Below are 13,795 nucleotides of genomic sequence, written 5' to 3' on the forward strand. Positions count from 1 at the left end.
GACAGCTGAAATGACTTTTAAGCTCCATGCACACACTAATGCTTTCTGGCATTAGTGTGCACATTTAATTTTTTGTGTGAAGAATAAAATTGTTTTGAACAGGAAGTTTATAAGGAACACAACATGTTAATGACCAAGGGCTCCGACATTCCGCAGAGTTGAAGGGATCATCTTTTTAAGCAAACCACACAAACACACACACACACACAAAATAGAGCAGCCTATATAATATATGGTCGACTAAGTCATTCACTAGGTTCGTAGTGAAAGTTTATTGTTCTGTTTTCTAGTACAATAAACTACAAAGTTTGTACAGTAAAAAATAACAACAGCCACAAAGCAACAATGCACTTGTAATGCTGACATTCTGCGACAGTACAGAAGAAGAAATGTCCATGGCCTCATCTTTCCACTCTTCTGCACGCATAAAAGCTAGAACTACTAATTTTAACACAAAAACCTTTCACATTTAGATGCAAGCTCCATATAACTCGGGGGTGCTGGATATCACCAGGTAGAATTCCAAGGAATGCAATAGGGAAGAACACAAAAAAATGAAGTTTCGAAATAAAAGAACCGCACAACTCTCCAGAGGGCGAATGACAAGTTCCACGTCACCCTGTGTTCAGCTCTCATCAAAGCGAACTGCCTGCAGGGAAAAGGAAACTGTTACAGAAAAGTAGTTAAGTTTTGGGGACTGTGAGAAAAAAAGCAGACTGCTGTTCAGTAATCAGGCTTTCCCTCAATTTTTTGAACTGTGGCATTCCAATTCCCTCCAGCTACCATGCATCATATAGAGGAGATTGGACACAGACATGCACAACTGAGAAGTCTATCTATGGCCTAATGTCCAAATTATTATCGAGCGGAGAATGCTATCATTGTTCATTCTTGAGGTCATTCTCAAAAACTCACCAAGACACAGGAGCTCTTACCTCGTAGGCAGAAAAATTCTACTCGACAAATTGCGTCAGATGTACTTTGTGCGATTGAGGGCTCTCTCAGCAAAATGACCACTTTCATCGGTGATTTTCTCCCAATCCGTTTGTCCCACCACAAAACCAATGGCCCTCTTTCTGTCTGCATCCTTTTTTTCTTCAAGGTCTGCCCACCTTACCTACGAAGAACACAGCATTGGGATGATACTCAGTTCCAGAAAACGAAGCGAGACATTTTTGCCAATAATACGGTTTTGCGCTCAGCGAAGGCTTCGGACAACTTAGAAAAAGGGAAGGCAACTTTACTGGTTCAGCATTCTAGAATGCTCAAAGATTTGCGGCCCTCACAAGTTTGCAAGTAGAATTTATTTAGTGTCATATTTATTTATTAAATTTAGATCCCACATCTTCTTCCGAAGAGCATAGGAGCTAGTGCTCTGAATGTGCAAAGCAGGGAGCCTTTCACGAAGACTTTTGCCCCCTCTTCAGCAGATGCGAAACTGTTCACGAGGAATTCGCTGGGGGAAAAGAGTGAACCTGTCCCAGTTGCCAGGACAAGAGAGATGACATTCCTTCGCTCGGCTCCATTTGCGTTTAGTTTAGTAGTTGGGTAGGAAGGGGATATGTATAAAGATGCACATCCAAATGTGTGTCTTACTACTGTAAGGGAGTGCAGATGTGATTCTTCCATTTGCATGGCATTACTTTCAATGGGATGCATGGGACAAGGAAACTGCCGGCGCACTGTAGCAAGTTGTCCAGGCAACGAGGATGTGCTCCCTTTCCCACCACAACAGATGCAGGTGCGAAAGTGAAATAATATGTGGAAAGAAGTGCAGGGTTTTTCCTGTGTCCCCACACCCCCTTCCAATGTTTTGTACAAAAAACCAAACATCATTAAAATTTGGCTTAGCACTAAGTGGAACCAATCCTTCTTCAGGGAACCTGTACAAACTTCAGGACAGCTCTAATGTGTGTACTCAAGCCATACTGCAAATCTACCAAATACCTCCATATTTTCCATTTCCCTACTTATTTACTGTTTCCTCATCTTCTTACTAAGTAGCCTCTGCTGCCTTTAGCTATAAATGTGTACTACTAAGCTTTGCTATCTTCCCTGTATTTACAGGAGCATGACAAGATATGGATTTTCAGAAGAAAATTTCAAGAAGAGAAATTGAATCTAATGGACATTAAAATGAAAGCAATGGCTCCACAGTGCTTCCAGACATAGATTAGCTGAACTAATAGGGAAAACTTTAGGGAAAACTTTCTGGGTGAGACCCTCTGAGACATTAAACCAAAATTACTTTATTACCCTCTTCTTTCCAGGTTCAGAAGCACGGGTATCATAATCATCTGGAAGCTGAAGATAATCTTCCATTCTGCTGGCAATTGCTTCCCAATCACGCTTCCTCTTAGCACCAGTTCGCAAGCCATCCAATTTGTCTGAGAACAAACATACAGCCTCAGGGTTAAAGGGGAAAAGCACACTTGTGTAATGCCCAATACAAACAAGATGCATGGGAATGCTTTCAGAAGGGCAAGCTGCTATCTTATAGCAGTGATATATGCAAGTTCTTGGGTGTCTTCATGAGCAAAATGGCAAAACCCATTGTCACTTTTTTGAAGAATCAATCTGTGATGATCTGGGAGAAAAAAATTGTGCTGGATGCTGATACAACAGGCCATATCATGTAGCGATACCTGAACATGTTTTTGAAAACGATACAAATTTAAATACTAAAGGAAGTTTTTAATACCTTGTGTTATGCCAACGCTGTGGCAAATGCGTACCAGTGCACCTGCCAGATATCTACATTTATTTTTGAAAGACTATAAGACGGCTTTTGAACTGCCTGTGTTGGAGTCAAGGACATTTGACTTGTGGTGCAGAGCACCAGCCATAAAAGGAATAAACCCACAAGCAGTTTCTCACTTTGCCTGAACGGATATGACTGTCCTCATGTGAAGTTCAGTATTACTGTTCTAATAAACTTTTGGTGTGGTCAATTTTTCCTGAACATTAATCTTTAAAAATGTGTATTATTAGGAAGCAGTTGCTATTGCCGAGAAGCAAACTGTTATGAATAGGTGAAATTTGTGTCAGAGCTCACAAATATTTTCTATATGCATAATTCCCCCCCCCCCCGGTTCATAATGCACTACACAATTCAAATAACGTACTACACAATTTAAAATTATTTACACCAAACTATTTTAAGTGTACAACAGTATGTTTAATGCTATAGGTTGTCTAAATGGTTCCCAGAGATTGCTATTAAAAATTAGCAAACCTCAAACTATCTGTTTGTAGACAGAGCTTTGCCTTGCCTATTTGCCAGAAAGCAGAAAATATCAATTTAAAGAACTGCAAAAATTAGCTTATTTATTAATCCAGTGAACCAAAGTAGCAGCTATATCTAATTTAACGTCAAATTACAAAAGAATTTTCTGTAAATCAGAAGAAAAATGTTAAGTATTAAATAAATTCCATTCAAATAATCTAAATGCCATTTTTCTATTCTTGCTGGAACTACTTCAAGCCTGAATGATGATAAATGCTATAAAATTTACATTATTTGGAAGGATAATATTTATCTGTTATTCAGCCACACTTACATTAACCTGTTTTTAAAAGTTAAACACGCTAACTATATCCAATTAAAAATGGCAGTTACAGCTCCAAAGATACCATCTGCCAGTAGTCAGATATAAGTATTGTTAACATTCTGCAATAATAGAAGTGTTTTGAAATCCGAGTGTTATGCACAACATTGCTCAGAAAAAACACATTTTCTATCAAAGAGTTTAGAATCATGAATAGAAACAATTAATGTATAAATGCCATGTTAGCAGATATCTTTACATATTCATTTAAGATTAGAAGTATATAAGATATGTTGGAACTTGTACAAAAGAGGGCCAGGAGCTAAAATGTGCTTGTGTATACATTGCAGATTTTTCTTTCCATATGTCATTCTTCAATGTTGCATGAAAATATGTTCCAGAACATCACCCCATCTTCAAAGCAACATTGGGGACGGGGCTATAGGAGGGGAGAAAATCGCTGCAGCTCATGCAGCTCCTTGGACACTCATCCAGGAATCAAATTGTTCTGAATGAAAGCATAAACTGGCATATCTGATCATCAACACAGAAGAGTTTATTCCCTCATTCAGGTGGGATATGAATGATGTATGCAATAGAAAAGTGAGAAAGAGGTACTGAACAAAAAGTCCTTGTTCATTCAGCAACCTGTTTCATAATATTTCGTTCCTTTTCACGGTGTATTTTTAAAATGTGATGTAATTTTAAAAGGTATTACAGCACAATTTCTCCTGCTTATTTCCAATATGGAAGCCCTTCAAGCGTCTGATCAAATGCCATTCACATTGATAAGGCTGTATTTTTTTCTGACCATGATGCATATGTCTTATACAAATATGCTATAGTGAGTAAACGTCTGCTTAAGCCTTTTTCTGTAGTTATTCCACAAGCACATCCATGGTACACTGAGGATTCCAATCACTGAGGTTTTTTCACTGCTTTAGTGACCTCGTTGCATTGTTATGTGTGGTGTTCTTTCTGTGGCCTGCATTTCTTTGTAAAATAAATTTCCACGAGGAAAGAAAAAAGTGATGTGAACCTTAAAATGCAAAATTCAACAAATACTTACCTCAATAAACATAAAATAAACAAAGAACAGCTTAAGATATAAGGTGCCAATAGTGATAGCCATTTCATACACCGTTTTTATAAAACAGTGGAGACGAACATTAGATCTATGTTTCCCATGAAGTTTGATTTGGTACCAAAATAACATGGAAAAAAATGAATCAAAAGAGTGACTGCAGATGTGAAGTTGTTAGATGGACTCATGATCGCTTAGCAGCAGTTACATTTTTAGCTGAGGTAATAATTCATTTGGAAGCAGGTATGCAAGAAAATTTCAGGTACATAGTATTCAGATGAATGCCAATGCAGCATTTTATGTTATAGGCAACATTTACTACAATAAAAGGTTTACATATATCTATGAATCAGGAATCTAACACAGTGACATTTCCTTGAGGTTTATGAGGGAGCACTCACAGGGGCAAACATTTGGATCAGATCACAACATTCAACAGCATTTTGTTTCAGAGCAACTTGGGATGATGAGCAGTATTCCTACACTACCTAAATGATTTTCTTTCTAAGTTGCCCTCGTAAAATAACTTTCACCAGGAGGGATGGGAGGTGGGTATGTCAACTATGAATATCGCTGGCCATGGTACTTCTGGTATGTTAAGTTGGAAACGGGAGGGACTGTGCTTCTGTTCCTATGTGACCAATCAGTTCCGAAAGGTACTCTGCTCCATGGAATTTATGCTACAGGGTTCCAAAAATATCCATCTTGAGTTCCTTGCTGTGTAATGTGCGTCTGAAATGACTGTCATCTGCAGACCTGGTCTGAATTGCCATCAGTATTAACATTTGACACACGATTCTCTTTCTATCTACATCAACATGGACTACAGAAGCTCTGAACATGTGTTTGAAATTGGGAAAGAGGTTGGAAAAATAAAGATAGACCTTCTGATTCGATTTAATCAGATGAAAGGTTAAACATTCTTTTTGTCAGAGTGGTCAACCAGACACTTCAGGGAATCCCACCAGAATGGCATGAGGCCAACCCCCCCCACACCCCTGTTGCTGGTACCCAGGAACTGGTAGAAAGAAACACTGCCAAGTAAGACTGAAGTACTGTTGGCTGGTGATGTAGTTGAGCAGGAAAGGATTTGGACAGTTCTTGGTGGGCTTGAATTCACCCTAAAGGATTGGGTTTGCAGCCTGGTGTTGTTAGGTCTGGTCTTGCAGATAACTTGAGTACCCTTCATGGCTCATAGCACCTTTTAAGCAACCTCACTTGGTACACAAACCGTGGCCATTTTTTTGAAAAACAAGCTCTGGCCAGAGTTATGTTATGCATGCCTTGATAACCTCCAGATTAGATCAGTGCTATTTGCTTTATGTGAGATATCCTTTCAAGATCATCCAGAAAGTTCAAATAATTTAGAACAAAGTAGCAAGTCTTACCTAGAACTGATAAGACTGATAGAAGGAACATTCTCAACAGCACTTAAAGAGGTTTCCTGCCTTCCAATTTGTTTCTAGGCACAATTCATGATGCTGGCTCTAATTTATAGAGCTCTAAAGCATTGGCTTGGGGCCAGGTTAGCTGAAAAACCACCTATTCCCTAACAAACCTGCCCAGTTATTGTCTTCACAGATTCTACTAAGCATGCCCCTACCTTTGAGTTGACATGGAGGGCAACAAAGGTGGTGCCTTCTGGCTCATTGCACCATCTGTAGAGCTCCCTCTAATGTCTATTTGCTTAGTACCCTCCTTCGACCACTTTCAAGATCCCAGCTAAAGGCACTGCCTCTTTGCACACCCTTTATTACCTTTGCTTTCATGGCTGTCTTAAAACTGCTTTGAGAGATGGTTAAAATTGCTTCTAACCCCCATCACCCCAATTGCCGACAGTTATGTTTCGACAATGGACTGAATTATTTATTTACGTGAATTTCAATAGCCTTGGAAGCTGCCTCAAATCAAAGCTGAGAGCTGAAGCACTAACATTTTAAAAGTAAATTAATGTAGGACTCTTCCTTATGTAAAAAATGTTACTTACGTAAAAAATGTTACCGCTGGAGGTTTTACATACAATGTTCTTATAAGACAATTGGTTTGTTCACAACAGTCACATAAAAACAAATTGTGCCTCTACAGTGAGTATGTGACCCCAACATATCAGTTCATGAACTTATCTACACACACCTCATTCAGTGTCCACCCAACCATAAGGGCAACACGGTAAGACAGATGTTTCCTACCATTTGTTACAGAGCAACAGTTAGAAATTACAGGAACCCCCAGGTACAGAGTAAGAAAGGGATGTTTCCTATATAATTCTGCCATTTCCTCCCCACTGAATGTAGTATGCCCATCTGAATGTATTCTATGAAAATCACAATGTACTGCTATCTCCTGCTTTTGCACCTCCAGAATTACCATCAGAAACCTTGGCCACCAGTTCCAAGTCACTAAATATCTAATTTAACCTAATGGACTGAAAGCTCATGAAACTACTATAAACTGAGACGATAGTAAGGAACACTCTCTGAACTCGAACAGGGACTGAATATGTAAAAATTCTCAATTATGCGTTTGTATATAAAATTAATTGCTGAATGCAAAAGGAAAAACTTACTATAGTTAGTCAGATATACAAGAGTATATGAGGTCAAAATGCACGCACTGCCATAAAAAAATCATGTAACTATTTACAAATCATGTTAAATCCATCAAGATTTTACACTACGCAGGTATGACAAAATATGACACTGAATTAGAGACAGTAATATATACATTTCTTGCATGTGAAGACTTTATTGGGTAGATTCTTTTCAACTACTTAGCTCTCCAGCATGAGATTTTGGCTGATATTAGGAATTTACGATGCTCTTTTGAGATTTCAATAGCACATCCAACAGAACTTAGCAGCAGAAAATGTGCCACAACTGAAAAGGCTATTTTATGCAAACAGTATAAGCAATGAAATAGTCTCTTTATACTACACCCTAACACTGAGTATGAGCGTATACACTGTGTGTGTATGTCTTGTGAGTATGCACCAATATTCAAATTCAAACTCTCAAGGGTCACCACACACACTTTGTTTTCCAGCTTATGCTGCATACTCTCAATGTAATCCAAAGCAGAGCGATAGCTTCTCAGATAGCATGTTCAATTAATCAATGCTAATTTGATTATGGAAACCCCTTTCCTGTGTTGCATGATTGACACCAACCCAGACTGATATAGATATCTGCTCTGCAGTTTAATATAGATGGTTTTATTTACTGTTTCATATGATTTTTTAACTTTAGTATTGCCGTTGTGTATTACATTGACTTTTACAGCACTGAGACTGCTGTGATAAAAGGCAGGTTATCAGTGCTTTAAATACGTAGACAAATGCTGAATATGCCTGCAGTACCTAAAATCCTGGAAGTTAAAGGTATCATGGAACCTCGGAAGCCGAATGTAATCTGTTCTGGAAGGACGTTCGACTTCCGAAACGTTCAAATTCAGAGGCGCAGCTTCCAGCTGGCTGACAGCTAGGCTTTTTGCAGATCAGAAGTCGAACGTTCAGATTCCGAGGAATGTTTGAAAACCAGAACATTTACTTCCGGGCTTTCGACGTTCGGGAGCCGAAATGTTCGGGAATGAAGTGGTTTGAGAACCGAGGTTCTACTTTACAATGAAGGGAATGGGGTACAGTGGTACCTCAGGTTACATACGCTTCAGGTTACAGACTCCGCTAACCCAGAAATAGTACCTTGGGTTAAGAACTTTGCTTCAGGATGAGAACAGAAATTGTGCTCCAACAGCACGGCAGCAGCGGGAGGCCCCATTAGCTAAAGTGGTGCTTCAGGTTAAGAACAGTTTCAGGTTAGGTACGGACCACCGGAACAAATTAAGTACTTAACCTGAGGTACCACTGTACTTTATTAGTATTTTGTCCAGCAAAGCTTTCAAGACTGATGCTGGAAAGCAGCACTAATGGTTTAATTCAATCTGTTTAACAGAGAAACTGAAAAGTAATGGGAGTTCCTTTATGCCAACATTCATCGTATTTTTCGGCATTATGTATATATTATTTCTTTGATTATTTCTTTCACAAATGTGCTAATAAAATTGATTTCAATGGTCAGGCAACTTCCTTTTGAATAAGGTTTATTCCTATGAATCCTATGAAACAAAAGCTGCACTTCCAGAAGGCTTTTTGATGCATTACTTAGGCTGGTCAATTAAATTACTGCATTATGGCAGTAGTATAAGAGGAAGCATGCTATTAAATAAGATGGTTGAAAATAAACGTTAAGACAGAAACAAGGTGAAGTATGGGCTTCATATCTTCACTCAGAAGTATTGAGGCTTACCGTAATTAAATGTAAAGAATGAACTGACACTTGATGTCATCACAAGTTGACCAAACTTTCTAGTAACAGTACTTAGACATGCTCGTGGTCATTTGTTGTTCCCAACGATGCTACAGCAAGGCATAGTGCCGAGCAACATATGAAAACTAATCAGTTTAATATAAATGCCCCGTAAATAAAATTATAGTGTAAAGAAGAATATAAATTGATTCTATTGTCCTCAGCAGCTCAGCAGGAAATGCAAATGCAACTCACTTATTTGAATGCTAGAATAAAAGTAACATCATTACGCAAACCACACAAAAAGCTACAAGTTAAAGGATTCGATTATTTGTACCTTTTCCAACAATAAAAGGTAAGTGCATATTACACAGCTCAGAGATATTTGTATTTTCAGAAATGGCATACCCAATTCATATCATTTTGCCTTAGGGCAAGTGTTCAGAGCTGCAAACAAGAGATGTGCAAATACTGTCATATATATTTTACTTGGAAAAAAGAAATGAAATACCCACCTAGTTTTGCTTCAGAAGTATCCATCTCCCATTTGCTTTTCGGAATGTAACCCTAAATCATATACAGAGAGAAGCTCGAAGGATTAGAGAGAGATAAGAGACATAACATACATTTTAATTTGCAAAAGCATTATACTGTAAACATTTCCTTAGGGCTACCTGAATGAGAACTGTGAATGGGAAGAATGTTTTTTAAAATGCAAACTACTGCAAACAAAATCATAATTCCATCATATCCAGTGCAAGAGATCACTCTCAGTAAATAAAGGGCTCCTGAGTCAGTTTACAGCAACAACAGTAGAAAGACATATTACATACTTCTCACTGTGGCATGATCTGAAGTATATTTGTGACAAGTCACAGAGACCCAGGCACATCATGGATCTCCAGATTTCCCCAACTCTGTGTGCTGCATCATAATGCCCTAATTTTGGGGAGGGGGAGAGGGTGGAGCAGGAATGAGGCTTAAGAGGTTCTAGGGTTTGAGTAAAGAGTTTTACCCATTGTTATTTGCATTCGTTCCAGAGTATTTTCCACAAACATAGGATCAAATTATTTATTCTGAAATAGGTATCTTTTTTCAACCGTACAGAAGAATTCCGCAATTTGTGTTCCGACTACACAGTGTATTTTTATTAAACAATTTTATAATGGCACAAATATTTAATATGAGAGAACATAAAAATGCCGTGCGAATCCAGTTTTATTCCTTTGGCTAGCTTTAGATTATATTTTATATATGAGGATATCTCCATATGCTCAGCTTGAGTTTGATGATGTTTATGTTATATGGTGCTAGTCACAGATGTAATGCCAAGTGTAATGTGTGAACTTAAACAAGTCCGGTTCCGATCCAACGGAGCATGTCTGAAGTACTTGATGAGTAACTTGCTTTTTCAAAAATAAGAAGAAATCCCATCAACCAGCTATTTGGTAGCAAATGGGACTGAATACAGTGCTTGTTCTTTCTCCTGAGCAGCTGACACTATTTCAGCTTTGTAAAGAAAACAATGTTTATGCAGCCCGGGCTGCTGGATTGGAAAGCGGTACTGAGAAATAAACACATGTTTTGTGAACAAGACTGCCCCATTCAGCTACCGACATACATGCACGGCCCTAAGTGGACCAAAGTGAAAGTCTGTAATAACAAAAGTACAACCCTAACAATCATTCTTTGTTAAGATTTTATGTGAACGGTGTGTCTCAACTGAATATAACAAACATTTAACTTCATCCAGATAGGACAGATGTACAGTTAGTTGGTAGAAAACCTGATCTAGAAGCAGATGTACAACCTGTTTTGGATGTACTCTGCATTCCTTTTGATGAATCAGGTTTGTAGCATGAAGAATGCTCCTTGATCCAGTGCTGATTTTCAAGGTTGTGACTTGGGAGTGTCTTTTACCTACTTAGGCTGTTATACCAGCTGCTACCTTCCCTGGAAAATTCACATCTGGTTGTAGTCATTTATGCACCACAAAACTTTGTAACCCGCGCTACATGGGGTTGCCCTTGAAAAGTGTCCCAAGACTTTAAATAGTGCAAAATACCACAGCCAGGTTGCCAGCAGGAACGAGCCAGTCAGAGCATATTATTCCAAGTACTGGTTGATCTGCATTGTCTGCTGATTGGTTTCCAAATTGAGTTCAAGGTGTTTGTTCTTACCTTTAAAGCCCTACACATCTTGGGCCCTATGTATCTTAAAGGCCAATGTATCTCTGGTAAGTAGTACCTCAAGGGCATGCACAATGCAAAGTTTGACGCTTGATAGGTAACGAGTTTGGTGAATGTCCACCAAATTTTTAGTACTACTGCTAGTTCTATGAAATGCTCTCCCCAGAAAGAATCACCTAGCCCCAAAACGGTATGCCTCCAGGTGCTAGTCAAAAACTTGACTCTTTGGGAAGACGTTTGGAGCCCGGTGGTTCTGTTCTCTCATATATGAGTTATTCCATAGTCCCGTGCTTCCACTGAAATGACCATGTTGTCTATTTTTGTTCTGCCACTGCGTACTTTTGCTTTGGTTTTTACTGTGCTCTTTCTATTGACCATGTTGCTACCTGTCTGGATTATTTATATCATGCTTTATTATATAAATAATAAATAAATAAATAATTTCAAATAAACTAACCTTGTAAACCCTTATAGGTAACTCAGTTCATATAAATCCAATTAATGAGTCAGAATTCCATAAGTACATTTAGTTTCCTCATTTTAGAAATTCAGGAGTTTACTGCTTCTGTGAGAATGTTATTAATCTGATCCTTAGTTCAAACCATGAAAAGCAAACAACAGAGGCCGAAGACAGAAGTGAAAAAAGGCAGAGGAGGAACTCTTTCTTCTTCTGATAGCCCCACAACTGCTTTTCTCATTCCTTCTCCACCCACCCTTTTGAAATACTGCCCCGGTTGTTGCTTTTCCTTACAAAACAAATTGAGGGAAATGTACACAAAATTTTGTATAGTGTGTAATTTGGCCCTCACTTCTGCTATAAAGAAATGGCATAACACCAATGGAGTAATTCCGATTTCAAGAATGAAAAGCAAAGAACCTCTCAAATGGCGCAATATCCCTATGTATTTAGAATATTTTCCAGCTATTAGCCATTGGGCCAAATTTCTTCAAGCTGTTTTCAACCTTACCTGTGAGTTCTTCTCACAAAATGGGTCTTCCCTCTCCACTGCAACTTTCTGCACACCAAGAAAAGCAGTTCCTGAGGGTTTGGAGACCCTCTGGAAGGGCATGAAATAAGCATGGAAAGACTGCAATGGGAAGGGAGAAGTGCTGAACATATGTAGTATCTTCCCTTGTGTAAGGAGAAGTACCTTTTGCTTGGCATCTTTGGGTCCAAACCATTGTCATAGTGGATCAGAAAATGTGGATCAAGAAGTGGTGAAATAAAAGAAAGTGCACAGTAAGAATAAATGGACTGTTATTCCAATGGAGGGCTGTAGAAAGTAGAGTCCCCCGAGATTTGGTATTGGGACAGGCACTTTTTAACAATGTAGAATTAGGGGAGGGAAGTGAGGAGGCCAAGGTTGCTGATGTTCACAGTCATTAAAACAAAAAGAGATTGTGAAGAGCTCTGAAAGGACCTCTCCAAACTGTGATAATGGACGACTAAAATGGCAAATGCATTTCAATGTAAAGAAGAGTAAAGTGATACACGGCGGTGCAAAAAATATAAATCTCACGTATATGTTCAAGCAGTCTGAACTAGTGTTGACTGACCAGGAACAAGACCTTGGGGTCGTAGTGCATAGCTCGATGGATATGTGAATATGTTGACCCAGTGTGCAGTAGCTGTGAAAAAAGCAAATTCCATGCTTCGGATTGTTAGGAAGTGAACTGAAAATAAAATTGCCGATATCATAATGCCGTTTCACAAATCTATAGTGCGACCGCATTTGGAATACCGTGTGCCTTTCTGGTTGCCTATCCTCAAAAAAGATATTGTAGAATTGGAGAAGGTTCAGGAAAGGGCAACCAAAATGTTAAAGGGGACGGAGCATCTCCTCTGGGAGAAAAGGTTAAAAACATTTCAGGCTCTTTGGTTTAGAGAAAAGCTGAGCCAGAGGCAACATGATAGAAGTGCATTACGCCATGTACGTTATGGAGAAAGTAGATAATTCCCCCCTCTCTCATAGCAACAGAATTCATGGCCATCCATCCAACGAAGCTGAGTGTTTCGAGATTCAGGAAAGATAAAAGAAAGTACTTCTTCACATAGTACACAAATTATGGAATTCTATCCATAAGAGGCAGTGATGGCCACCAACTTTAGAAGAGAGGCTTTAATAGAGAATTAGACAAATGCCATCAAGGGCTACTGACCCTGATAGTTGTGTCCACTGCCAGAGGAAGTATGCTTCTGAATAGCAGCTGCTTAAGTGCTGTTGCTGGGGGAAGGTCCAGGACGCTGGTGACCTTCCTTTGCCAAGGTCATAAGTCAGTCTTAGGCTAACAAGCTTTGGTATTTGTCCATCCATCTGGTGTTTGAAGATCTTCAGGAACAATGACAACCTCCAAACCGGTCCTCTCAGTCCCTCACTGAGTCAGCAGAAAACAACGCCCCAAAGACTAAACCAGACGCATCGATGACTACATATTTATGAACTGTTCTCAATAAACCTAACTTTTAGTTTAACAGTATAAACCACATTTGTGTGGATTTTTAATAGCTGCTATCCTTCATCCTAATAGTTGTTTCTCATTAACATTCAGAAGGGGATTATTGGGAAACAGTCAGGACCAGACTACCCTCCTGAGGAAGGCAACATCCTCATGGTCTTTTACATGGTCTGTAAAAGATCCGTGTCCTCCCCCCCCCCCAAAAAAATCTACCTG

At 39.0% G+C, this 13,795-nt stretch overlaps 1 protein-coding gene and 1 long non-coding RNA gene across 5 annotated transcripts in view; both read right to left on the reverse strand.

Annotated features, from left to right (window-relative positions):
* Positions 1-253: 253 nt before the first annotated feature.
* YLPM1 (YLP motif containing 1) overlaps positions 254-13,795 on the reverse strand; it is a 50,821-nt gene continuing 37,279 nt past the window's right edge. For 3 of the 4 annotated variants that reach the window (XM_081908239.1, XM_081908241.1, XM_081908238.1), the window contains 4 exons: positions 9,449-9,500; positions 2,257-2,387; positions 936-1,117; positions 254-649 (listed from right to left, as the gene is read on the reverse strand). In XM_081908239.1, the coding sequence (XP_081764365.1) occupies positions 971-1,117; positions 2,257-2,387; positions 9,449-9,500 (330 nt within the window). In that variant the 3' untranslated portion in view covers positions 254-649; positions 936-970. Of the gene's footprint in view, positions 650-935; positions 1,118-2,256; positions 2,388-9,448; positions 9,501-13,795 lie in introns of those variants that run through there. The other variant, XM_081908240.1, reaches the window with a different exon arrangement.
* Positions 4,561-8,591, reverse strand: LOC309373146. Its single transcript, XR_014169791.1, has 2 exons — positions 8,490-8,591; positions 4,561-8,241 (listed from the first exon to the last, which is right to left on the reverse strand). It is a non-coding gene; the product is annotated as an uncharacterized lncRNA (long non-coding RNA).

This window comes from Podarcis melisellensis, assembly GCF_964234715.1.
Source record: "Podarcis melisellensis genome assembly, chromosome: 1".
Classification (NCBI taxonomy): Eukaryota; Metazoa; Chordata; class Lepidosauria; order Squamata; family Lacertidae; genus Podarcis; species Podarcis melisellensis.